This window comes from Salvelinus sp. IW2-2015, linkage group LG4q.1:29, assembly GCF_002910315.2.
Source record: "Salvelinus sp. IW2-2015 linkage group LG4q.1:29, ASM291031v2, whole genome shotgun sequence".
Lineage (NCBI taxonomy): Eukaryota > Metazoa > Chordata > Actinopteri > Salmoniformes > Salmonidae > Salvelinus > Salvelinus sp. IW2-2015.
This window is the reverse complement of record NC_036842.1, coordinates 64,842,182-64,869,658: the sequence shown is the minus strand read 5'-3', so window position 1 is coordinate 64,869,658 and position 27,477 is coordinate 64,842,182. Positions and strand designations below refer to the sequence as shown.

At 41.1% G+C, this 27,477-nt stretch overlaps 1 protein-coding gene across 1 annotated transcript in view; it reads left to right on the top strand.

Annotated features, from left to right (window-relative positions):
• Positions 1–27,477, top strand: part of LOC111962370 (rho family-interacting cell polarization regulator 1-like) — a 75,949-nt gene that overhangs the window by 17,488 nt on the left and 30,984 nt on the right. The window contains 7 exon segments of the mRNA XM_070443033.1: positions 124–187; positions 320–363; positions 3,381–3,506; positions 9,026–9,174; positions 9,309–9,438; positions 15,748–16,719; positions 19,082–19,212. Coding sequence (XP_070299134.1) covers positions 124–187; positions 320–363; positions 3,381–3,506; positions 9,026–9,174; positions 9,309–9,438; positions 15,748–16,719; positions 19,082–19,212 — 1,616 coding nt within the window.

Genomic DNA, 27,477 nt, shown 5'->3' with positions numbered 1-27,477 from the left:
CCTAAAATGGATTTCAAAGACTGCAGGGTAACCTGACTAAGAATAGGTGTTCTATTCTGATATTAGTACAATGGTTGTAGTTTTGACTGACTGATGTTTTTGCTTAACGTTCTCTCTTTGCAGAACATGTGCATGTTGGAGAGCGAGCTGGAAAACCAGCTGGGAGAGTTCCATGTGAAAATGAAGGGTACGTTCATTTTAGTCAACTGCTTCCTCTTCCCTGTCTGTTGTGACTCCAGACTGTGTTGGTCTATTTCAATCACACTGTTGCGTTGTTAGTGTTTGTATGTGGCCTTGAAGCTTTTTGTTTGTGTTGCAGGTCTAGCAGGGTTCGCACGGCTCTGTGCTGGAGACACATATGAGGTGAGTTTCTCTCCCTCTCCTCTCGCGCGCTCTCTCTCTCCACTCTAGCATGGCTGCCCCAGCATCATCATTCCTGTAAGGCTAAGCCTTATTGCTGTTGGAGGGAGTGGATATGCTACCAGTGGCGGCTGCTGATTGGCTGAATACCAGGGGCGTGAGGAGCTTGGTGTTGTCTTTTAGAAAATATATAAAGCTATCTGTGCATTTGAACAACCTTGTAAATACACGTATTTCACTTTTGCATGTCAAAAACCGAACAACCTCTGCTGYATAAGCTGCCACTGTTTTGAACATATTATATTATTTAGAACTAGTGCACCAGGGAGAACGCAACAAGCTTTTTTAAATTKAACCTTTATTTAACTAGGCAAGTCAGTTAAGAACAAATTCTTATTTACAATGACGGCCGACCCTGGCCAAACCCTTACCCGGATGATGCTGGGCCAATTGTGTGCCGCCCAGTCATGTAGTGACGCCTCTTGCACTGAGATGCAGTGCCTTAGACCACTGTGCCACTCAGGAGCCCTTTTAAAAGCATGCCGACGCATTAGGTGTAAACACATTATCTAACTGGGGTAGCTAGCTAACATAATGTCTCAAATCAAATGTATTTATATAGCCCTTCTTACATCAGCTGATATCTCAAAGTGCTGTACAGAAACCCAGCCTAAAACCCCAAACAGCAAKCAATGCAGGTGTAGAAGCACGGTGGCTAGGAAAAACKCCCTAGAAAGGCCAAAACCTARGAAGAAACCTRGAGAGGAACCAGRCTATGAGGGGTGGCCAGTCCTCTTCTGGCTGTGCCGGGTGGAGATTATAACAGAACATGGCCAAGATGTTCAAATGTTCATAAATGACCAGCATGGTCAAATAATAATAATCACAGTAGTTGTCGAGGGTGCAACAGGTCAGCACCTCAGGAGTAAATGTCAGTTGGCTTTTCATAGCCGATCATTAAGAGTACTCTAGAGAGTTGAAAACAGCAGGTCTGGGACAGGTAGCACGTCCGGTGAACAGGTCAGGGTTCCATAGCCGCAGGCAGAACAGTTGAAACTGGAGCAGCTCTAAAACCTTGATATTCATCAGTCCATGGTAAGACAATTTGTCTATAAATGGAGAAAGTTCAGCACTGTTGCTACACTCCCTAGGAGTGGCCATCCTGCAAAGATGACTGCAAGAGCACAGCACAGAATGCTCAATGAAGTTAAGAAGAATCCTAGAGTGTCAGCTAAAGACTTAAAGAAATATCTGGAACATGCTAACATCTCTATTGATGAGTCTACGATATGTGAAACACGAGAACAAGAATGATGTTCATGGGAGGACGCCACGGAAGAAACCACTGCTGTCCAAAAAAAACATTGCTGCACGTCTGAAGTTTGCAAAAGTGCACCTCGATGTTCCACAGCGCTACGGGCAAAATATTCTGTGTGACAGATGAAACTACAATTGGGTTGTTTGGAAGGAACACACAACACTATGTGTGTAGGGGGAAAAAACATCCCAACTGTAAAATATGGTGGAGGGAGTATCGTGGTTTGGGGCTGCTTTGCTACCTCAGGGCCTGGACAGCTTGCTATTATCAACAGAAAAATGTATTCCCAAGTTTATCAAGACATTTTGCAGGGGAATGTTAGGCTATCTGTCCGCCAATTGAAGCTCAACAGAAGTTGGGTGATGCAACAGGACAACGACCCAAAACACAGAAGTAAATCAACAACAGAATGGCTTCAACAGAAGAAAATGTGCCTTCTGTAGTGGTCCAGTCAGAGTCCTGACCTCAACCTGATTGAGATGCTGTGGCGTGACCTCGAGAGCAGTTCACACAAGACATCCCAAGAATATTGCTGAACTGAAAAAGTTTTGTAAAGAGGAATGGTCCAAAATTCCTACTGACCATTGTGCAGGTCTGATCCACAACTACAGAAAATGTTTGGTTGAGGTTATTGCTGCCAAAGGAGGGTCAACCAGTTATTAAATCCAAGTGTTCACATACTTTTCCCACCCTGCACTGTGAATGTTKACACGGTGTGTTCAATAAAGACATGAAAACGTATAATTGTTTGTGTCTTATTAGTTTAAGCAGACTGTGTTTGTCTGGGGGGGGGGTAAAATTGGCTAGGCTTTTTTGACCTACCAGATCCGTGATGACAAGGTTCTAGCAAGTGTATCCCTCTGTCCTTCTCTTCTTGTTGGATGTAGTTGACCGGTTAATCAGGTCCCAGGCTCCCATGACTGTGTTATGATTTATTTATTTACAAGTTAATTACAATTTGCTTTAGCGCCATCTGTACCTGATAGAGCAGATTTAGTCTCATGTGCGGAAGTAAGCCGTCTGGCACGAGAGACTCATTGGGAGGTAGACTAGAGCAGACCCAGTGGTTCTGACTCAACGGATGCAAATTTGAGCGCCCCAGGACGGTTCATTTACTTTGAGTTCTTATAATTCATGTGGGGCAGTAATTAACTGAACAGCTTGTTTTTAACAATATATTTTTGAAACAGGAAAATGTAGACATTTCCACACTTTTGAGCATTTAGAACATAATCCATKAATTATATAATAGTATTTTTTATTTTAAAAATATAACTTTGCTGTTGACCAATCACAAGCGGGGTGCCACCCCTAACGCCCTAATGGGCGGGCCGCCGCTGTATGCTACAGTAGCATGGCCTCTTGGGGGGCTGTCTGGGGGGATTAGCAGGAGGAGCAGGGTAATTGGAAAAGGAAAAGCGTTAATGTGTCAGCACTGCCTCTGTCTAACATGCATAGATTTAGTGATGATTGACAGCATAATCGATGGAGTGAGTCAGTGGAGCGCTGCGTTCCCTCCCTGGGGGAAGGCAACTATAAACAGAACCTCCAGAGTTTGGCTCAACTTCAGCAAAAACACAAATGACTCAGCGATGACTTGAGAATAGGGAAATGTGTGACGAGCAAAATGTGAGTGTCTGGCTCATTTTTGTATCTGTCTGCTATGCCTTCTAGAACCTAAACCTGACCTCTGACCTTTTAGATCTTTATGAAGTATGGGCGGCAGCGCTGGAAGCTGAGGGGAAGGATTGAGATCAACTGCAAGCAGGTGTGGGACAGCGAGGACATGGTCTTCCTGCCTCTCATCACAGAGTTCCTATCAATAAAGGTACAAAGCAGAAAATCCTGGTCTAAAACATGCGCGCACGCACGTACACACACACACACACACACACACACATACATACATACACACACATGCACACACGCGTGCATATAGGCACATGAAGACACAAACACACACAGACTGTCAATCAAATTCAGAGAGTCACATCTGCGTGTGAAGCAAAGACACTGAGGTAATGGACATAACAGCTCAGTGAAAGGAGAGCAGCTGGATCTCGACTTGTTTTTCTCCCTGAATGATTCCATTACTTTGCACAATGTCACAGGATCGGAAAGTTAAACTGAGGGGGTCAGGAGACATGGATCTGGCTGAATTTCCATATAGGATTTACCCCAGTGTTTTACCCAAAACAGTGGGGTAAATATTTCTGTTTCCATCTACGCGGGCCGGCACCCGTGTTTCACTGGGCCATGGCGCCGAAGGWCCTGCTCTCACTTGGGGCCAAAGCCAGGCCACTGGTACTTTTCAGCTGGCATTTACAGTTGAAGTCGGAAGTTAACATACACTTAGGTTGGAGTCATTAAAACTCGTTTTTCAACCACTCCACAAATTTCTTGTTAACAAACTATAGTTTTGGCAAGTCGGTTAGGACATMTACTTTGTGCATGACACARGTAATTTTTCCAACAATTGTTTACAGACAGATTATTTCACTTATAATTCACTGCATCACAATTCCAGTGGGTCAGAAGTTTACATACGCTAAGTTGACTGCCTTTAAACAGCTTGGAAAATTCCGAATATGTCATGGCTTTAGAAGCTTCTGATAGGCTAATTGACGTCAATTGGAGTGTACCTGTGGATGTATTTCAAGGCCTACCTTCAAACTCAGTGCCTCTTTGCTTGACATAATGGGAAAATCAAAAGAAATCAGCCAAGACCTCAGGAAAAAAAATTGTAGACCTCCACAAGTCTGTTCATCCTTGGGAGCAATTTCCAAATGCCTGGAGGTACCACGTTCATCTGTACAAACAATAGCACGCATGTATAAACACCATGGGACCACGCAGCCGTCACACCGCTCAGGAAGGAGACGCGTTCTGTCTCCTAGAGATGAACATACTTTGGTGCGAAAAGTGCAAATCAATCCCAGAACAACAGCAAAGATCTTGTGAAGATGCTGGAGAAACCGGTACACAAGTATCTATACTACAGTAAAACGAGTCCTATATCGACATAATCTGAAAGGCGCCTCAGCAAGGAAGAAGCCACTGCTCCAAAACCGCCATTAAAAAAAGCCAGACTACGGTTTGCAACTACACATGGGGACAAAGATCGTACTTTTTGGAGAAATGTCCTTTGGTCTGATGAAACAAAAATAGAACTGTTTGGGAATAATGACCATCGTTATGTTTGGAGGAAAAAGGGGATGCTTGCAAGCCGAAGAACACCATCCCAACCGTGAAGCACGGGGGTGGCAGCATCAGGTTGTGGGGTGCTTTGCTGCAGGAGGGACTGGTGCACTTCACAAAATAAATGGCATCATGAGGAAAGAAAATTATGTGGATATATTGAAGCAACATCTCAAGACATCAGTCAGGAAGTTAAAGCTTGGTCGCAACCGAGTCTTCCAAATGGACAATGACCCCAAGCATACTTCCAAAGTTGTGGAAAAATGGCTTAAGGACAACAAAGTCAAGGTATTGGAGTGGCCATCGCAAAGCCCTGACCTCAATCCTATACAAAATGTGTGGGCAGAACTGAAAAAGCAGAACCAAAATTCACCCAACTTATTGTGGGAAGCTTATGGAAGGCTACCTAAACGTTTGACCCAAGTTAAACAATTTGAAGGCAATGCTACCAAATACTGATTGAGTGTATGTAAACTTCTGACCCACTGGGATGTGATGAAAGAAAATAAAGCTTGAATAAAATCATTCTCTCTACTATTATTCTGACATTTCACATTCTTAAAATAAAGTGGTGGTCCTCACTGACCTAAGACAGGGAATTTTTACTAGGATTAAATGTCAGTAATTTTGAAAAACGGAGTTTAAATGTATTTGGCTAAGGTGTATGTTGACTTCAACTGTACATAGCCCTAGYTATGGAAACMCAATTYCCCTAGTTTAACATAGGTGTGTATACGCTGGTGTTAGTTGAAAAKAAGTCAGAGAGAGGAAAGATGAGGAAGAGACCAAGGTTATTATCATAAACTAAATGTACTACTTAATTTGAAATCATTGGATTGGTGTAAACATGGACGAGAGGGTTTCTTTCCACCATATTTTTTGCTCCAGTCTCTGCGCTATTCCTTTTAAATCCATGTCACATTGAGATTGRCTTTATAATTTTATYCTAACCTTACCCATCACCTTATGTATTACTTCCCCCCCAGTTGCAAGAAATGCCATCCAAAAAACACAATCTATACAACACATGGTTCCTGGCCTCCTTTTATGCTTTCTGTCCATAACACTGCAACTAAATCTGAAACAAAATAATATAAAACAAAATAKAAATATTYCTATACAACTAAATAAAACCTAGCAAATCAGGTCTGAAAACTGAAACTAAACTGAACTTCTAATAAAAAACGAATAGAGAAAAATATAGCTGCTAGCAGCAATGAACGGGGTTCACAGGATGACAGAAAGGACAAAATATCAGTTATGGTTCCAATGACATCTATAGTGACAACAACTGGTCTGATGCAGCCATCTAAGGTTGCAGTGACTTTATATTCACACAACCTCTAAGGACATATACATTTACATTTACATTTAAGTCATTTAGCAGACGCTCTTATCCAGAGCGACTTACAAATTGAGATACTATACATAAGGTTTGCATACCAGATATCATGGCCCATGTCCATCGGTTCAGTTCTTATAGTTCTGGTGTGATATGGTCTCATCTAGTGGTGTTGCATGGCTGACTTTTTAATGTAGCAAGTAATCATTCTCAAATTCCTCCAGATTTGGTATATAGGCTCAATCTGATTTTATAATTCCTGAGCAGAAAATTTTGTAATTTTGCATTAGAGTATGTGCAAACGTCCTTCTATAGGTACCGTGCGGCCATTTTTGAATGCAACCAACCAATTAAAGACTAATGGAATGAGTCTAAATACAAAATCTGGGGTGAATCTGACTTATGGTTCATGAGGAGAAGATTATCGCAGATTTTGAGCATTAGCGTAACATATGCAAATAATGAATTAATAGTTTCCTTGTTTTTTTTTCAAATTCCGTTTGGTTCATTTTAGGGATGTCCATGATAGCGATGACAAGTTTCAAGTTGATAGGCCACTGTGGAGTGGATTTACAGTGATTCAAATGAAGATGGAAAGTCTGATTTTAGATTCGTCAATAGCTCAGCCATCTTTAAACATTAGCTCAGCCACCCTTTTCTCAAACTAAGTTAAGACATGTACCATGGGCCTACATTCCAAATGTGGTGTCATTTGGCCCTATGGTTCATTAGAATAAAAAACATTTGCATATTAGCGTATGTGCTAGTATGCATCTACTGGTATAGTGTGGCCGTGTTTGAATGCAACAGTGTTATTTTCTGAAACTCTTTTTGGGACTTTTTTTACACTGCTGCTACTCACTGTTTATTATCTATGCATAGTCACTTTACCCCTACTTACATGTGCAAATTACCTTGACTAACCTGTACCCCCGCACATTGGCCCGGTACCCCCTGTTTATAGCCTCGTTATTGTTACTTACATATTATTTATTTTTTTACTGTAGTTTATTTAGTAAATATTTTCTTAACTCTTTCTTGAACTGCATTGTTGGTTAAGGGCTTGTAAGTAAGCATTTCACGGTAAGGTCTTCACCTCTTGTATTCGGCGCATGTGACAGACCAAATTTGGAGTGAATCKGACTTTTATTCTGAGAAKAATAATTTATTATTATTTTACGCATTAGCGTTATATAGTCAAAGTGAATTGTAAATGGTTTCCTTAATGTTTAAGATGTCAATGCCAAACTTAACATGGTTCATCATGGTTATGTCTTTGTTGACCCAAAAAGTTTCAAGTTATTAGGCCATTGTGAAGTGGATTTACGAAGGATTTAAATGGACACGTAAAATCCTCAGCCATCTMTTAACCAATCCCTTGGCTTTTGTCAAACTAAGTTAAGAGATGTGCCATGGGCCTCCTAACTAATAGCTAATTTGGTGTTATTTGGACTTCATTATTGGGTTCATGCAAAGTTTTCCCAAGTTTCCAAGATGGAGGAAAATCTATCCTGATGGACCTTATGGGTCCTTGAGGTAAATTTGTTCAGCATAATGAAAGAGACCTACATACAAAGTTTCAAATMCCTGGGTCAAATGGAGAAGTGGATATGAGGGTTTAAGTGAGACTGATTAAAACAGTGCCACCTGTATGCCAATCGGCACCAGTCTTTTTGACCAAGTTACCCATGGCCTCTAGTTTCTGTGGTAACTTTTTTTTTCTAATTTGACAATCTATGCTTGAGTTATTTGACCAAGTCAAGGAACATTTTAATAATAAGAATTCAGACAATAACAATAGGTTTCACCCCATACTAATATAATAACCTTGAGAGAGAAATAATTTACAATGGATAATAATGTGAAATCAGTGATTTTTTATAACAGTCTAATTTTGATAGCCAATAGCTAGGTTTCCATCCAATTGGTGACAGATTTGCATATGAATATTCTCAAATCTGKATTTTCCCAACAGAGATGTCTTTCTATCAATTTGACTTGTTGCAGATAAAAAGCTGTGCGTGAGGACCTAGTGCACATAGAACTAACTTTTGCGGTTAAATTCCCATCTACTGAATAAAACAATTCAAGTAAATGGGTTTCCATCGCATTTTCAACTCTACTGATAATTTTTTTACAATTTTTTTGTTTGTTTATATAGCGAATGTGCCCACTCTGGTCTTTGCATGTGTGCTCTAGCCAACAGCGCACATATACAGTCTGGGTAGGCTACATGATGAGAGAACTATTATGGACAAAAGAGTGAGAGAGTTTTTATTTGTCAAACGGCAGCCAAGCATCGATCATCATGGCACCAGAATAAGACCTTTGATATTTMTTGGAAAGGAGCATCAAGCTCATCACTGTGCACTTTCACCAAACTGTGAAGTTCATAATTTATTTMTTCTGTAGCCTAATAAACTGYGTGCTTTCCCGAGTCATAGTGGGAAGACCACACAACATCATCCCGTGACTCCCAAGTTTACTTTAATATGATGGTTATCATATCGATCTTTGCGCATAAAATATTTTTCACCACTATTTCTCACATAATTAATTTTACAGACACAAAAAAATATAACCTTGTCTAGCGTGTTTTGTTAACATTTGGGAAGTTTACTGACAARTTTGTTGTTCAATCAGGGCTGTCRTGACATTTTCTATCCAACTTGTGCTTTACTCGCATAAAAAAGTTGGAACGGAAACCTGGTTAATGCTTATCAAAATCAGCTATTAGTGTGGTGTTTGGAGCGATTTAGATCATAACTGAATCACTGATTTTGATTGGTCTTACTCTGGTTCCCTAGGTGACAGAGCTGAAGAGCCTGGCCAATCACGTGGTGGTGGGAAACGTGTCGTGTGAGACCAAGGACCTGTTTGCTGCTCTACCCCAGACGGTGGCAGTGGACATCAATGACCTGGGGACCATCAAACTGAGCTTGGAGGTCACCTGGAAGTGAGTGGCCCAATGTGGCTTCTGCTTTGAAGTGATAAGGATATTAAGGTTGTATAGAAAGAGGGACTGTGTGTGTGCATACATTTGTGTGTGGGTCTAGTAATACGTTTCTGTTCTCTTTTTATCACTGACAGCCCCTTCGACAAGGATGACCAAGCCTCGACCGCCARCACGGTSAACAAACCCCCCACGGTGAACAAACGCTTCTCCACCTACAACCAGAGTCCTCCTGATACCCCCTCCCTACGGGAACAGGCCTTCTATGTGAGTACCCTAAACCTCTAACTGTCCTCTAATCAGTGTTCTTTTTCATAATATGGCCCATAATCCACAGAATAATGAACTGTACTCAGGGCTCAAGTATTTTGCTGTGTGASCTGGAGTTTTATTTTGTGAGSACCAGTTAGACTAAAAGAAAATCCCAAAACTGTCTCTACACTGCTCCAACAAGACAGGCTGCCTCCCGCTGCTGCTTGTTTCCAGTTCCCGGGCCACACACACACACCAAGCCCTGCCCCCTGTCACTCAAGCAGGCATAATACAGTAACTCCATGCTGTTTATTCTCTCTTGCTCTCAATTCATGCACACAACAYATGCTTCCAAAACAAGAATGATGCCACAGAGTTTCTAAAGCCAGATGCGCAACATTCTGAGACTTCCGGGAACACTTGCAAAGCAGACCAGGCTGGGGTTTGGAGTTTGAGAAGTCAATGAGAAAAGTGAAATATTCTTCCTTGGTTGATATATTTCTCGAGCCAATGTCTTAAGTAGTTGAACATGTTTTTACTCCAACCTCGTGAACGTGACAAACTGACACGTTTTCATTTTAGTCAAAAACAACTTCATATGGATTTGACAGCCTGCACATGCGCAGTTCGGCTCGAAACAACTGTTAGACACGATTGACGTGTTTCTGCGCATGAGTTTAGCTAGCCAACGTCACCATGCCATTGCATTGTGATCTGGGATTTCTATTGGAGAAGCAGTTTCTGCCCATGTTCATACTGTACTTCTTTGGCGAGGCTGCTTTCCACATTGCTTCTAAGTATGAATCCATGTTTTGTCTATTATACTATCAGTTTGTGTATCTTGCTCTCTGCAAAACATGAGTTAGTCTAAAGAAGCTGGCATGTGCCTAAAATGATGCTAACTAGCTAGCTAGCTATGTACTACTAAGGCAAAGCAAACGTTAGCGYTAATACAGGTTGCTACCAGTGGAGGTGTAGATCAGAGTGTTGCTTGTGCAACGACATGTTCTGAATCAGCTAGCCTATTCTAAAATCTGTGTCTATGCAACATCTATTCAACTGTGATTAGGGTCCCTGGGAAACACTGACCATATAACTACTACCTGTTTTAGTTTTTTCACTACTTGTCATGCCAAACAACATCAACCATAGAATTAGAATAGTCATTTTATTTCTATGATTCCAACAGTTTGCCCAAGTGTTTTGATCTACAGGGATATCACAAGTCAAATTGCAATATTTGGTTGAAAAATTGCAAATAGATGTTTTGCCCATATCGTGCAACCCCACTAACAACCTGGTAACTTTACAAGTACAGTGCCTTCAGAAAGTATGCATACCCCTTGAATTATACTTTTATTTTTTTTAATTTTTTTTTAATAAATACTGCCTGAATTGAAAATGGGTTAAATATTTTTTTAATACACCTAGGGATGTAAAGGGTCGGAAACTCTCCTGGAAATATCCGGAAATTTTCTGGAAATTTTCAATGGGAAGTTGAGCCCAGAAATTTKGGGAATTTTGCTTAAATTCATCAAAAAAGTTAGCTTTATAACARTGAAYCTTTTTTGTGGGATTAACATAAGGCAATTCTAGGTCTTCTGGCATATTTTGGTTAAACTATCCCCAATTCAATGGAATTGCAACCCTCTGCATGCACAGTGCATTCTCCCATCACATATACAGCTGCTTCTCAAGATCTTGCACACTAATGAGATGCTATTGAACCCATACTACTACACTGTCTGAGCCAAGGATTGCATGCTCTCTGGTAAGTTTTGATTACAATACTGGKTGCGGTGAATATATTTTATGACATACATGATTTTTTGTTAACTAGTAAATAGTAGCCTACTGCAAAGTGTGTTTAAATCGTTTCTATCTTGTTAACAAATTMTGCTAGTTAGTTTTTGCTACCATGTGGGTTTTCGCTTACTTGAGCCTGCTAACTAAGGAGTATTAATTCACCTGTTTCCATACATGTTTCATTTTAAAACATCTTACAAAGGAGTTGTTTAATCTAACTGCTTAACTATTTATMTGTACATGGATTTGTATTTATTTTTTTACTCATTTTAGTGCCATGGGCACTATCTGATGTGTGGAGACATTTCACTGCAGCTAATGTAGAAGGAAAAGCTGTGTACATTTGCACATACTGTGCCAAATTATATGTGAAGAATGCAAAGAAGATGCAGAATCATCTGGCCAAGTGCATAACGTTCCCTCAGCGCTCACAACAAGCAACCTCTGACAAAAATCCCTCTACTTCTATTCAAGGTGAAAATGATGAATCAGACACCTTATTGATAGCAACAGCTCATGGTCCTCCTGGAATCAGTTCTTTTGACTCAATGGAGGAACGTAGTCCGAGAAATGCTGATGAATGTCTTGCTCGAGCTATGTATGCAACTTGTTCAACTTTGATGCTCACAGGCAATGTATATTGGAAGATATTTCTGAATGTTCTTYGCCCAGCATACACCCMTCCAACCAGACATGCTTTATCTACTAATTTGCTGGATGCAGAGTTCAACAGAGTTCAAGTGAAGGTCAAGCAAATCATAGAGAAAGCAGACAGTATTGCGATCATCTCTGATGGGTGGTCGAATRTTCGTGGGCAAGGAATAATTAACTACATCATCTCCACCCCTCAAMCAGTATTCTACAGGAGCACAGACACAAGGACAACAGACACACCAGTCTCTACATTGCAGATGAGCTGAAGGCAGTCATCAATGACCTTGGACCACAGAAGGTATTTGCCATGGTGACAGACAATGCTGCGAACATGAAGGCTGCTTGGTCTAAAGTGGAGGAGTCCTACCCTCACATCACACCAATGCACAATGCATTGCATCTGCTCCTCAAGGACATCATGGCACTGAAARCAATGGACACACTACAAGAGAGCCAAGGAAATGGTTTGGTATGAGAAKGGTCATCAAGTTATAGCGGCAATCTACCTCACCAAGCAAAGTGAGAAGAATAAGAGCACCACATTGAAGCTGCCCAGCAATACCCGTTGGGGTGGTGTTGTCGTCATGTTTGACAGTCTCCTGGAGGGGAAGGAGTCTCCAAGAAATGGCCATATCACAGTCTGCCGATATGGACAGCCCCATCAAGAGGATCCTCCTGGATGATGTATTTTGGGAGAGAGTGGTAAGCAGCCTGAAACTCCTGAAACCTATAGCAGTAGCCATTGCACGAATTGAGGGAGACAATGCCATCCTGTCTGATGTTCAGACTCTGCTTGCAGATGTAGGAGGAAAAATCCGTACTGCCCTGCCCACTTCACTGTTGCTCCATGCAGAGGAAACTGCAGTTCTGAAATACATAAAAAAGTGTGAAGACTTATGCCTGAAGCCCATACATGCCGCAGCGTAGATGTTGGACCCCAAGTATGCTGGCAAGAACATCCTGTCTGGTGCAGAGATCAACAAGGTCTTTGGTGTCATCACTACTGTGTCTCGCCACCTTGGCCTGGATGAGGCAAGGTTCTTGGCAGTCTGGCAAAGTACTCTTCCGAGCAAGGGCTTTGGGGATGGAGATGCAATATGACAGTCGTGCCAACATATCTCATCAGCCACCTGGTGGAAGRGATTTTGTGGATCTGAGGYTCTTTCCCCTGTTGCCTCCATCCTTCAAATCCCACCAACATCAGCCGCCTCAGAGTGCAACTGGTCCTTGTTTGGGAACACACACACCAAAGCACGCAACAGGCTGACCAATACAAAGGTTGAAAAATTGGTGGSCATCCGGGCAGATTTGAGGTTTTTTGAGCCTGACAACAAGCCATCCTCAACAAGGTTGGAAAGGGACAGTGAAGATGAGGCCTCAGAGTCTGATGTTCAAGAGGTGGACAATGAGGAGGTCCAGTGAGAAGACATGGAAGCCTGAGAGGATGACAACCAAAGCTTTAGTTTCTWGACTATCATTTTACAGATGTATGTTGAAACCGTTTTTGGGAGATGCGATGGATCATTGGGGATCATTCAACATTCCCTATCTTTTGTTGTTCAGTGAAATCATCCCATGTGAAGAGGCAGCTCAATTAAAGTTCAATTCGTAACAAAATAGTTTTTTATTTCTATTGGAAGGATTTAATCATGTCTACTTATGATAAGGTAAAAGGTTTCTGTCTCCGTATGATACTGTATGGTAAATATATCCAATGCAAAAAACATATACATTTAAATGTTATTAATATTAGTTTGCATGTATTTCTGTTAATTCCCACTGAAAGTTTCCACCTCTGAATATTTCCCAAGATTTGCAACCCTAAATACACCAGTGCTTCATTTCAGCTTTTGGACTGCTTTGTTACGGAACTTATTTGGCCAGATCCAGTACCTCTCCTTGCATGCAAAATAATTGTCACTTTTTAATGTAAAACTTCAAATAAAACGGTCAAAGTTCATTCGATTTGCCTCTTAGTTAATTCTCCTGCCCCCACAAAAAACGGGTATGTGAAAAAGTTGATTTGAAGCCCAGGGCTAGTATTCTAAGTGTTGATTTCAAATATTGTTTTACAGAGCATATCGGCCATCACTAGCGAGTGAGCTGCGCATCATTGGGTGAAACTGGAAATCATTTTTAGGACTATAGTTTCCTCCTCATATAGCCTACAATATTTCTCTACACACCTAGGCCTAGTCTATTGATGGATTCAAGACAATGTTGTTTTTATTGATCTCAGATGATCAATTTGTCTGTGTCAAAGTAGCCTGCCATTTTGATAATTTGTGCTGTATTAAAATGATTCTGCTTAAGTCTCCAGTCATGTAAAAGTACGTAGAATTGCTTGAAATGTGTTTATAAAAGGCAAACATTTTCCTGGTCCCTAGGCAACTAAAAATGTTCCCCATGTGTGCAACATCAATATGTGCCTCTACTCTACTGCTCTATGCCACTAYGCAAATACAATGATATGCAATGCTTTATTATAATTCCACTTAGACATTATGKGATATTGTGTGTAGGCCAGTGAACARAAATCGATATTTCATCCATTTTAAATTCTGTAACACAACAAAATGTGGRAAAAGTCAAGGGACATTTTGTGTCACAGAAATAGAGGAAAAGTGAAATGTTCTTCAAGAGATGCTTAAAAAATAAGTAGGCTTCATATATCTYAATCAATTAAAACATGAATTTCTTTGGTGCTTCTACATTTTGTGATGCTACTAACTTAGAAAAGTTAGGAGCACCAGAACGTTTTTAATTTAGAGACCTGGCTATAATAGAACAATGGTTCTAGAATGAATCTGAATGATCCCTATCCAGGACATGTTCTGTTCTGTCACGCAGCGTGTTTTCTGTTAACAGCAGTCGAACAGAGGATTTTTTTATTTTTAAATAAATACACGTCTGCTGGGTTACAACGCTAACAGGATGTATTGGTCTGTTTTGTCAATGGGCAAGCTAAATACTTCTAGCACCTATTTCTCTTAATTCAGTGACTTTATTGAGTTAGAAGAAAGAGCTGCCACATTGCAGTGGAGTGTTTAGTCTAGCTGTGATTTGTAGTAGAGGTGGACCTTTTCTCACGGTCCTCTCCTAATTTACCTGGTGGTGTGAAGRCTGCTCCGMGGAGCCTGTCAAGGAGCATGAYGCCCCCCAAACAGCGCTGGTCCCTTCTGGATGTGTTTCGTGACACGCTGGTTGAGAGACTGTCTCAGAGCTGCTCCTGCAGTGACGTCTCCTCAGTCCACCTGGCCTCTGCTAACATGCAGACTGACGTAAGTGCTGCTAGCCACTACAGAGAGAACCCACTATATCCCCTCTAATCTCTAGTTAAATATGTGGCAGAGCATGGTAGTAGAACCTCAGTAGAAGAACTATAGTAGATTGTGTTGTGCTATCATGTAGATCCTCTCTAATGTTGGCCATTGTAGAATCTGTGTTTATAGTCAGCTGTTGTGTCCCTCCTCTTTGGGTCTTAAAATAGTATTTAGTAGTCTTTGCAATGACCGACGCAGCCTCCTCCTCTCCATATGAAGCCTGTATTTGTTATTGTTCCAGAGAGGTAAGCCTGGATGCTCAGCAAAGCAGAGGCCTGATAAATGAGAAGTTAATTAAAGGGAGCAGGGAGTCTGTTTGCTTTTTTGGCCAGAGGCCAGGCTGCTCTGCTCTGCTCTGGTTTATAATAGAGACTTGGCTGGCATGGGCTCTCTTTCTCTCTGTCTGACTCTCAATTATCATACTGTATGTTAAAGTCAAATGGAGACAGTACCATCACATTTTGAAACTATCATCCTTGTGCTCTTCCKCCCTCCTCCTCTCTCTCTCTCACGCTCTCTCTCTCTCTCTTTCTCTATCTAGAACATGCTGAGGAGGCAGGAAGATATGGAGAATGGCACAGCATGGTCTAACTCCTCTGAGTCATCAGATGACTCATCCAGCCCTCAACTCTCCCTGGGGCTGCGTCACGCCAACAAGAATTTGGTCCAGCCAGAGGTCAAGGCCGCCACACCCGCCATTGAAATCTCCTTTGCCCTCCGAGACACTGCCACCTCCACCCCTACCCGCTTAGCCAAACCGGAGGATGTGCAGGAGGAGACTCAGAAGGAGGAGTCAGACATTGGGGCAGCGAGGAAAGATGAGGCTTCTGGGAAACAGGCAGTGCCTAACGGCCACGCCCGCTACTCACGCTCACTCAGCCATATCAGTGAGAACAGTGCCGATGGCGTACTGATAGACAGGTCAACCAGCGAATTTGTGGAGCCCTCTGAGGTCACCTCCCTGCAGTCTGGGATCTGTATAAACGATATTGAGATGGTGATGCCTGCCAGGGCAGAGTGGACCCTTATCCCAGGAGCGACTGTGGTGGTCAGAGACCCCCCTGAGCAACGCGCCCCAGCTACTGTGACCATGGAGGAGAGCAGGCCGGAGAGCAGGTATTCTGCAGTCTCTATAGAGTCAGACACGGGGTTAGAGGTTGTTTCAGGGGCTGTTTCAGAAGTAGAGCCAGAACTCCAGAGCTCTGCACCTTCTAGGACTGATGCAATGTATCAGCAAGGTGCCTCTCTGAATCCCAGACCAGACTCACAAGCACAGACCCAGAGCACAGAGGGCATATCATACAGTGCCTACAGGGCAGTGGTGGTGGAGGCCAAGAAGCCTGAGGCTGTAGTAGAGGCCAAGCCCACAGAGGGTGAGAAGCAGCAGGCTGTGGACAGTGGAATTGAGGAAGCCCTGAGTGCAGTCATCTCCTCTCTGGATGACTACAGGGGACAGTTTCCTGAGTTACAGGTCCTGGAGCAGGAGTTACAACTACTGGAGGAGACATTAACAGTGAGTTACAACTGTGTGTGTGTGTGTGTGTGTGTGTGTGTGTGTGTGTGTGTGTGTGTGTGTGTGTGTGTGTGTGTGTGTGTGTGTGTGTGTGTGTGTGTGTGTGTGTGTGTGTGGGTGTGTAGGTGTATATGTATTTTTGTGTGTGTGTGTGTGTGTGTGTGTGTGTGTGTGTGTGTGTGTGTGTGTGTGTGTGTGTGTGTGTGTGTGTGTGTGTGTGTGTGTGTGTGTGTGTGTGTGTGTGTGTGTTCGAGTGTGTGTCTGCATGCCTGTGTGTGTGTGTGTGTGTGTGTGTGTGTGTGTGTGTGCACATGGCTCTGTTTCGTGTTGCACCTCACAATGGAAATGGCCACTTCATAAGAGTGAGGGGGGCATTGGTGGGAGCTGAGTAGATTTCAGCATCCCAGAATAACACAGTTCCCTGTGGGACTGCGATCAGGGTGTGGAACTTCCTGCCCCTCAGCTCAGTCTGAATATTTCCATCCCACAATGCTGCAGCAGGAGATGTGTTTACTGTCGCTGGGAGGCCATCTGCCTGTTACACATACGCACAACCGACACAGATAGATACACATCAGAGCTCACTCTGAGCCAAATCCGCTGACAAGGTGATAGGAAACAGAAAAATAATGCTTTTTTTCCCCATGTCATAATTTTAGGAACACACTGTTTTTTGTTCAGACACTTTCCTCAGGTGATCCATTTCCAAATAGGGGGTGTATTCTCACAATCAGGACTTACATTGTTTTCAGAAAGTATTCATACCCCTTGACTTATTCCACATTTTGATGTGTTTCAGCCTGAATTCAAAATGTATTAAAATATTTTCTCACCCATCTATGAATAATAGCCCAAAATGACAGTGAAAACATGTTTTTAGATAATTTGTGCAACTTTATTGAAAAGGAAATACAGAAATCTAATTTACACAAGTATTCAAAACCATTTTCAATGACACTCCAAATTGAGCTCAGGTGCATCCAATTTCCTTTTGATCATCCTTGATGTCACTAAAACYTGATTGGAGTCCACCTGTGGCCAATTCAATTGTTTGGATGTGATTTAGATAGACGCACACCTGTCTATATAAGGTCCCACAGTTGACAGTGSATGTCAGAGCAGAAACTATACCATGAAGTCCAAGGAACTGTCTGTAGATCTCCGAGATAGAATTGTGATGATGCGTATCTGGGGAAGGGTAGAAAAYAAGTTCTAGAGTGTTAAACGTTTCCAAGAGCACAGTGGTCTCCATCATTGGGAAATTGAAAAACATATGGAAATACCCAGGCTCTGCCTAGAGCTGAAGGACCTTGTTCAGGGAGGTGACCAAGAACTAAATGACCACTCTGACAGAACTACAGAGTTYCTTGGCTGAGATGGGAAAACCTTCTAGAAGGACAACAGTCTCCACAGSACTTCACCAATCTGGGCTTTAGGGAGAGTAGCCAGACRGATGCCACTCCTGAGAAAAAGACGTGAAAGACAGAGCATAAGGCGAAATATTCTGTGGTCTGATGAGACAAATGGAACTCTTTGGCCTGAATGCAAAGCGCTATTTCTGGAGAAAACCAGGCACAGCTCATCACCCATCTAACACCATCCCTACTGTGAAGCAGGGTGGTGGCAGCATCATGCTATGGGTATGCTTTTCAGTGGCAGGGACTGGGTAAGGATAGAGGGAACAATGAATTCCTTGTTGAGAACCTGCTTCAAAATGCAAACAACCTTGGACTGGGGCAAAGATTTGCGTTCCAACAAGACAATGACCCCAAACATACAGCCAAAGCAATGCTGGAATGGCTTCAGAAAAATGTGAAAGTCCTTGAGTAGGCCAGCCAAAGCCCAGATTTGAATCCCATTGAAAATGTATGGAAAGACTTGAAGATTGCTGTTTACCACCGCTCCTCCAGCTAATTTAAGAGCTTGAGAAAATCTGCAGGGAAGAACTGGAGAAAATCTCCAAATCCAGATGTGCAAAGCTGAAGGACATACCCAAGATGACTCAAAGCTGSACTCAAAGCTGTAATTGCTACTTTGTCTACAAAGTATTGACTCAGCGGTGTGAATACTTATGTAAATTAGATTTAAWTTTCAATAAATGTGCAAACATTTCTAAAAACATTTTTTCAATTTGTCATTATGGGGTATTGTAGATGAGTGAGGGGGAAAAAAGTGTATTTTAATACATTTTGAATTCAGTCTAACTCAGCAAAATGTGGAATATGTCAAGGGGTATAAATACTTTCTTAAGGCACTCTATATGGCATTAAAGTGGATTGGTGAAAAAATAAGATTTTTTTAGTGTGTGTTCTGTATGTTTGTACATGTGTGCATGTCTCTCCATAACAAGTGTGTTCTGAAGGGCTGCAGTCGTTCGTCCAGTGTCCAGAGTCTGACGGTGGAGACAGCCCTGGGCAGCTTTGACTTTCTCAACACCTCAKACCTGGAGGATGAAGATGAGGAGAACTGGGAGAAGAGGAGTGTGACGGACAGGTCAGGTTCCATAACATGGCTTCCCTCCCTAAATTCCATCACAGTTATACAGATTACAAGTTTTGCTCGTAATAGGAGTTATATTTCCCTGTGTTCACTTACTGCCATCTAGTGATCCCACAACACAGCTTTAAATATGCTGATGTGAGAAGTTCATTGGTATTCTGAATGATAATGCCTTCACCTGGTCTAATGTGACATGACATGTAGACAAGCCATGGCTCTCTGGGGTACCACTCTTTGCAACAACTCTCCTGATGTACTCAGTTTCCCTAGGATTTTTATTCAGCAGCAGTGGCAAATATTAGTGTGTGGTGGTGGTGGGGGGGGGGGGGGGGGGGGGGGGGGGGGGGGGGGGGGGGGGGGGGGGGGGGGGCTACTCTTGTGGCAAAGGCATTCACCGAACCAAACAATTTAAGGCATCTCATCCTGCCCGCAGAGACCATTTTTGCTGGCTTAAAGCATTAATGGGGTAGATTTTTTGTTGTTGCAGTTTTAAATTCTATCTACACATTTGCCATGGAAATTATGCCATGTTCTTATTGCTATACTGGTATCAACACTAAATAATCGTCGGGCCTGCCTTAGAATTGTCCGACAGATTATCGTTATCTTATAAATCTAATAGCTCTATTGTCTTTTCTACATACTTTATCTGGTTTTTAGCCATTTAAAATTAACACTGAAATGTTTTACCATCCCGCCAAATTATTTTCAACATAAATATACACTATCCGGTCTAAAGTTTTCGAATACCTTATCCCATTCAAGGGTTTTTCTTTTTCTTTTAATATTTTCTACATGTAGAATAAGTAAGTGAAATACATCAAACACTATGAAATAAATAACATACATGGAATCATGTAGTAACCAAAAAAGTGATTAAACAAATCAAAATATATTTTGTATTTGAGGTTCTTCAAATAGTCACCCTTTGCCTTGAAGCTTTTGGCATTCTCTCAACCAGCTTCAAACTGGAATGCTTTTCCAAACAGTCTTGAAGGAGTTCCCACGTATGCTGAGCACTTATTGGCTGCTTTTCCTTCACTCTGCGGTCCGACTCATCCCAAACCATCTCAATTGGGTTGAGGTCGGGTGATTGTGGAGGCCAGGTCATTGATGCAGCACTCCATCACTCTCCTTCTTGGTCAAATAGCCCTACACAGCCTGGAGGTGTGTTGGGTCAATGTCCTGTTGAAACAAATGATAGTCCCACTAAGCCCAAACCATTGCTTGTGTTTCTTGGCCCAAGCAAGTCTCTTCTTATTATTGGTGTCCTACAGTAGTGGTTTCTTTGCAGCAATTCAACCACGAAGGCCTGATACATGCAGTCTCCTCTGAACAGTTTGTGTGGATGTGTCTGTTACTTGAACTCTGTGAAGCCTTTATTTGGGCTGCAGTTTCTGAGGCTGGTACTCTAAACGAACTTATCCTCTGCAGCAGAGGTAACTCTGGGTCTTCCTTTCCTGTGACGGTCCTCATGAGAGCCAGTTTCATCATATCGCTGGATGGTATTTGCGACTGCACTTGAAGAAACTTAAAAAGTTATTCAAATGTTCTGTATTGACTGACCTTCATGTCTTAAAGTAATGATGGACTGCTGTTTCTCTTTGCCTATTTGAGCTGTTCTTGCCGTAATATGGACTTGGTCTTTTACCAAATAGGGCTTTCTTCTGTATAGCCCCTTACTTGTCACAACACAATTGATTGGCTCAAACATGTTAAGAAGGAAAGAAATTCCACAAATTAACTTTTAAGAAGGCACACCTGTTAATTGAAATGCATTCCAGAATGCCAAGCGTGTGCAAAGCTGTCATCAAGGCGAAAGGTGGCTATTTGAAGAATCTCAAATATAAAATATATTTTGATTTGTTTAACACTTTTTTTGGTTACTACATGATTCCATGTGTGTCATTTTATAGCTTTGATGTCTACCACACTGGGAATGTGATGAAAGAAATAAAAGCTGAAATAAATCATTCTCTCTACTATTATTCTGACATTTCACATTTTTAAAATGTGGTGGTCCTCACTGACCTAAGACATGGGAATTTTTACTCTGATTAAATGTCAGGAATTTTGAAGAATTTTGAAAAATTTGGCTAAGGTGTATGTAAACTTCTGACTTCAACTGTACATACATACATACATACATACACTGGTACTATATATATATATATATATATTTAGAGTTACTATACATAACTTTAACCCATTTGTATAAGAGATTCTCCAAAATTGAAATATTCCAGGCATTTATATACAAATTCCAGTAGTACTTTATCTAAAGCCTTTTCAAAGTCTGCTATGAATACCAGGCCTGGTTTCCCAGATTTTTTATTGTGTTCTATTGTTTCCAGTACTTGTCTTATATTATCTCCAATGTATCGTCCATGTAAAAAAAAATAATGTCTAATTAGGATGAATAATATCCGACAATACCTTTTTTTAATTCTATGGGCTGTGCATTTTGCTTGAATTTTTGCATCACAACACTGAAGAGTTAGTCCATTTCAAAAATTGGAGACTTGTATCTTGTTATATTTTCCACTTGGGTCCTGTTTCAGTAACAATGAAATCAGACCTTTTTRTTGAGTATCTGATAGTCTACCATTTTTATCGGACTGGTTAAAACATGCTAATAACGGTCCTCTGAGTACATTAAAAAAGGTTTGGTATACCTCAACTGGTATGCCTTCAAGCCCTGGACTTTTCCCGGACTTAAAGGCTTTAATTGCATCATCAAGTTCCTCCTCTATAATTTGGCCTTCACATGTATCTTTCTGTACAGCTGTTAATTTTACATTGTTAATAGAAAAAAAATGTTTTAACTTCGGTTAGTGGAGATGGAGGAGACTATAACTAAAACATATGCTTAAAGTACTTTCTTTCCTCTTTCAAAATATAGTTTGGTGAATCATGGGTGACTCCATCATTTAACACGTTTCAGTTAATTATTTTTGGTAGCATTTCCTCATTGGAAGATAAAATAATTTGGTGCATTATTATTTCACATTCCTTCCAGTTCGCTTTATTTTTATTATTTTATTTGTATTTTACTGGGCTGATGGTGCCTGCATCTGATTGTCAGTCTCAGCAGAGGGAGAGAACAGCAGGCTGAGGGTCCGCCTCTCAATGTCCCTCCACGCTCCCTTTCCTTCACTGACACTTACCAAAAAGAGACACCRTCCTCCAGCTGATGGCACAAYTCGAGTCGCACTTCATTATTTCTGCCTCATGCACAAATTCGTGTTGTTACTCCTATGAACAGAGAAAGTGAAATTCCTCTAAAAAAAGACCCAAGCCGCTAATAATAACAATGCAAGCCTATCGATACACTTTCCTACTCATTCATTACAACTGCAGTGCTGGTAGCGCAAGTGGAAGAAGGAAGAAGGCRCATTTTTATGACTTACAAAAGTGTTGAATAAAAAGTGTTGACAGTGCTGAGTAAGAACTTTAAACAAGAACTTGCTCATAAAAACAGAAGTAATAGTTAAGGCCATATTACAAACTCATATAACTTTCATCCTTAAAATCAAATCAAATTTATTGGCACTATACACGTTGATTAGCAGATGTTATTGCGGGTGTAGCAAATGCTTGTATGAATACATCCAATGGCACATTGAGGTTACTGTAACATACATTTGCTTCTTATGTATTGGTGCAGTGTCTTCAGAAAGCATCTCATACCTTGACTGTGTTACCAGCCTGAATTCAAATCAATAAAAATAAATCCTCACCCATCTACCACACATACCCTAATGACAAGTAACATGTTAGAAATGTTGCAAAATCATACATGTTAGAATCATCTTTTGGCAGCGATCACAGCTGTGATCCTTCTGGGTCAAGAGATTTGCACACCTGGATTGCACATATTTGCCAACATGATTCTTTTCCAAAAACCCTTCAGCCCTGTCAAGTTGGTTGTTGATCATCTGCTTGACAGTTTCCAAGTCTTGCCAAGAATTTCAAGAGTTTAAGTCTAAACTGTTAACTAGGCGACCATTCAATGTCATCCTGGTAAGCAACTCCAGTGTATATTGAGCCTTGTTTTAGGTTATTGTCCTGTCTCCCAGAGTCTGTTGAGAAGCAACTAACCAGTTTTCCTCTAGGATTTTGCTGTTGCTTAGCCTATTCCGTTTCTTTTTATTTAAAGAATCCCTAGTCCTTGCGCATGACAAGCATACGCCATAAGCATGATCAGCCACTACCATGCTTAAAAATATGAAAGAGTGGTACTCGCGTGATGTGTTGTGTTTGTCCCAAAATGTATTTCTTTATTTTTGCATATTTTTTAGTTGCCTTGTTTGCAAACAGGATGCCATGTTTTATAATATTTGTATTCTGTACAGGCTTCCTTCTTTTCATTCTGTCATTTAAGTTAATGTATTTGTGGAGTAACTAAAATGTTGTTTGATCCATGCTCTCGTTCTCCTACTCATAGCCATTCAACTCTGTAACCAAATGTACATCTGTTTTTAACAGTGTTGGAAGATCACTGGAGGGCGGTTTCCTTCCTCTCTGGCACTGAGAGTTGTTGTAATTAGCATTGAATGGGTATATTACTTGCAGCCATGCTTCACAGGGATATTCAATGCTGTCTTTTATTATTTTTACCCACTCTAACGCAATAGGTGCGCTTCTTTGGGGATGCATGGGAAAAACCTCCTGGTTTTTTGGTGGTTGAATAGTGTGGTTTGAAATTCATGCTTGACTGAGGGACCTTACAGGGGATAGTGTGTGACTGTATTAGGTGCAAGTGTCTTCACAATTCTGTGAATAATCATAGTAGCGCAGTCATGCAGGTCGAGACGGGCATTGTATTATCACTTGCACATGTACTTTTAATTTAATTAACTGGGCAATCAGGGCCCGGTTCCAAAAGCATCTCTAAGGCTGAAGTTCATCGGTTGGAACCTTTGTAGGAGCATCATTAAATCTCTGACGTGTTCCAAAACTATTGTTGAACTGTTGCACTTGAAAACGCCTTGTTATTGTGGGTTGCGCTCAGACCACTCGTAGGACAGCGTAACAGAAAGATTCTGGTAAACAGACTCTCTGTGAGCGCTAATTACTTCAAACAAGTTGATTAGCAAATAGGAGCTAAAGTTGCCAAATGTTTTTGGCATTGTTACATGAGGATCATGCTTCCACATAAGAAACGAGATGAGCTAGGCATTAAAGAGGCTCATACGGTAGGGCCTATGAGGACTACATGTTATTATTTCAAATCAGTATTGACTACGGTCTATAATTTGCTCATATATTTAAATGATGTGTATACATGTATCGCAATGATGTGCGCCTCAATATTTTTGCCGGCCATAGGTTATAATATCTGCTCTCTAGAAGCTGATCAGGGTTGTCAGTATTGTGGAATAGATACTAATGTTAAGGTGTAAGATTTTGAGAATGGAGAAAAGCCTGGATCCAAGAGCGCGCTCGTTTTTTCTTTTTGATCCGTCCTAAGATATCAATAATAGCATGCGTCACGGGCGACATAGTGAAGCCGTGTCTCTCTGCATTGGTGTTTTGGGAATTGCAGGAACAATCATGTGTAAAAACCTCGTACGCCGGTTTAAATCCTGGGCTATCGGGAATCTGGGCCCAGGTCAATGTGTTGTGCCTATAGATGCAGCCATACGTGATATCACATTAAATCTGGCTGTATAATAAACGTAATATCTGACATTGTATTCCAATTTGTAATTGCTGTTGTTTTTTTTGGTTGAAAGGCCGCATGATAGACCACCAAACCGAAAATCTGAAAAAAATCCTAGAACATTGTTGTTGTGGTCTGTTCAGTTGGTTGCAAAGGCATAGTGATATTAATGATAAATTCAACTACGACTTTGGCTGTCTTTTTTGAGTGGGTGAATTACTGGTAGTTTGTAATGTTATTGTCAACCCAATATTACTCGCAATTTTCCACGTATGAATGCGATGGTGTGCACAGTGAGACACGGTGGTAGCGTCTTTGCAGTGGTGGGAAAATACCCAATTGTCATACGTTGCGTAGAAAAGTAAAGATAAACTTAAAATAGAAAATGACTCAATAAAGTCCCAGTAAAAGAACTTGAGTAAATGTCTAAAATAAGTGACGGAGTCACCTATGATTCACACAACGCTATTTTGAAAGAGGAAGCAAGTAAGCTTATGTTTTTTGTTTCAGTCTCCATCCTCCACTAAAAGTTAATTATATGGATATTTTTTTCTATTAATAATGGCAAGTATCAAAAGTTAAAATGGAAGTATAAATCATGTTGAAATTCTTATATTTAAGCAAAGCAGACGGCGAATTATATATCTCTTTTTTAAATTTAACGGATAGCCAGAGGCAGCAATTTACAAACAAAGCATTCGGTGTTTAGTGAGTCCACCAGATCAGAGGCAGTAGGGATGACATCTTGATAAGTGCGTGAATTGGACCATTTTCCTGACCTACTAAGCATTCAAAACAGTACTTTTAGTGTCAGAGAAAATGTATGGAGTAAAAAGTACATTATTTTCTTGAGCAATGTTGTGAAATAAAATACAAGTTGTCAAAAATATTAAGTACAGATACTCCACAAAAAACTACTTAACTTCTTTCAATAGGGGGCAGAATTTTTATGTTTTGAAAAATATACGTTCCCAAGGTAAACGGACTATTTCTCAGGTCCAGATATTAGAATATGCATATAATTGACAGATTAGGATAGAAAACTCTAAAGTTTCCAAAACTGTCAAATTATTGTCTGTGAGTATAACAGAACTGATTTTGCAGGCGAAAACCTGAGGAATCCAACCCGAAGTGCTTTTATTTGGAAAAATCCTGTTCCGTTGCCTGCCCCTCCTCCATTTAAAGGGGTATCAACCAGATTCCTTTTCCAATGGCTTCCTCAGGCTGTGACCAGGCTTAGATATAGTTTCAAGCTTTTATTTTGAAAAATGAGCGAGATTTTTCAAAACGCATCAGGTGTCCTTTGATTAGTTCCTGCGCGCAGAGAGAGTGAATGAGTGTAGCGCGACATTTTCTTTCTCTGTAGTATTGAATAGGTTACCGTCCGGTTGAAATATTATCGATTAGTATCTTAAAAACAACCTGAGGATTGATTATAAAAAACGTTTGACATGTTTCTACGAACATTACGGAATACCTTTTGGAATTTTCGTCTGCCTTTCACGGACAGGAACGAGTCTGTGGTTTTTCTGAAACATAACGCGCATACCAAATGGCGGTTTTTGGTTATAAAACTAATCTTTATCGAACAAAAATAACATTTATTGTGTAACTGGGAGTCTCGTGAGTGCAAACATCCGAAGATTATCAAGGTAAGCGATTAATTTATTGCTTTTCTGCACCAGCTAATTTGGGGCTAGCTGATTGATAAACTCACAAACGCTTGGATTGCTTTCGCTGTAAAGCATATTTTCAAAATCTGACACGATAGGTGGATTAACAACAAGCTAAGCTGTGTTTTGGTATATTTCACTTGTGATTTCATGATTCTAAACATTTTTAGTATTTTTTTGGAATTTGGCGCTCTGCAATTCAGCGGTTGTTTACGAAAATGATCCCGCTAAAGGGATCCGTGCGGCAAGAATTAAGTACTTTACACCACTGGTGTTTGTTACAAAATATATCATGATCCTTACCAGAAGTTGGAGGCTGCTTTCTTCAGTGAACAGTAGAGCGTGGTCTAGAGCCTGGAAGCCAGTGCTCACAGGTCCAAAGGAGGGGACTCCCAGCATCTCTTCTCACAGTCTCTTCATCTCCCCTGCACTCTCCTCTGACGGCTGCGGGGGGCACTGTGGTGCTCACTAAACACAACATCCACACAGGAGCACAAATAGAGTATGAGCATTTTTTTTTATTACCTATATTTAACTAGGCAAGTCATTAAGAACAATTCTTATTTACAATGACGGCCTTACCCCGGACGACGGTGGGCCAATTGTGCGCCGCCCTTGGGACTCACAATCACGGCCGGCAGTGACACCTCTTGCACTGAGATGCAGTGCCTTAGACTACTGCGCCATCGGGAGCCCAAAGAGGGTGGATAAATGGGTAAAAACTCTGCCTTCTGGGCCGGGCCGGAAAGCAACATCAAGTGCTTTCTATAGGCCTACCGCTGGCCAATAGATGGCTCAGATTACAGTGTCTGCAGTATGTAGCAGGCGTAAAAAAAACTACAGCAAAGTAGATCCTGTGAGATTTCAAAATATTTAAAACTATGACTAGGAGAGACTTTCCACAAATACAGCAAAGAGCTT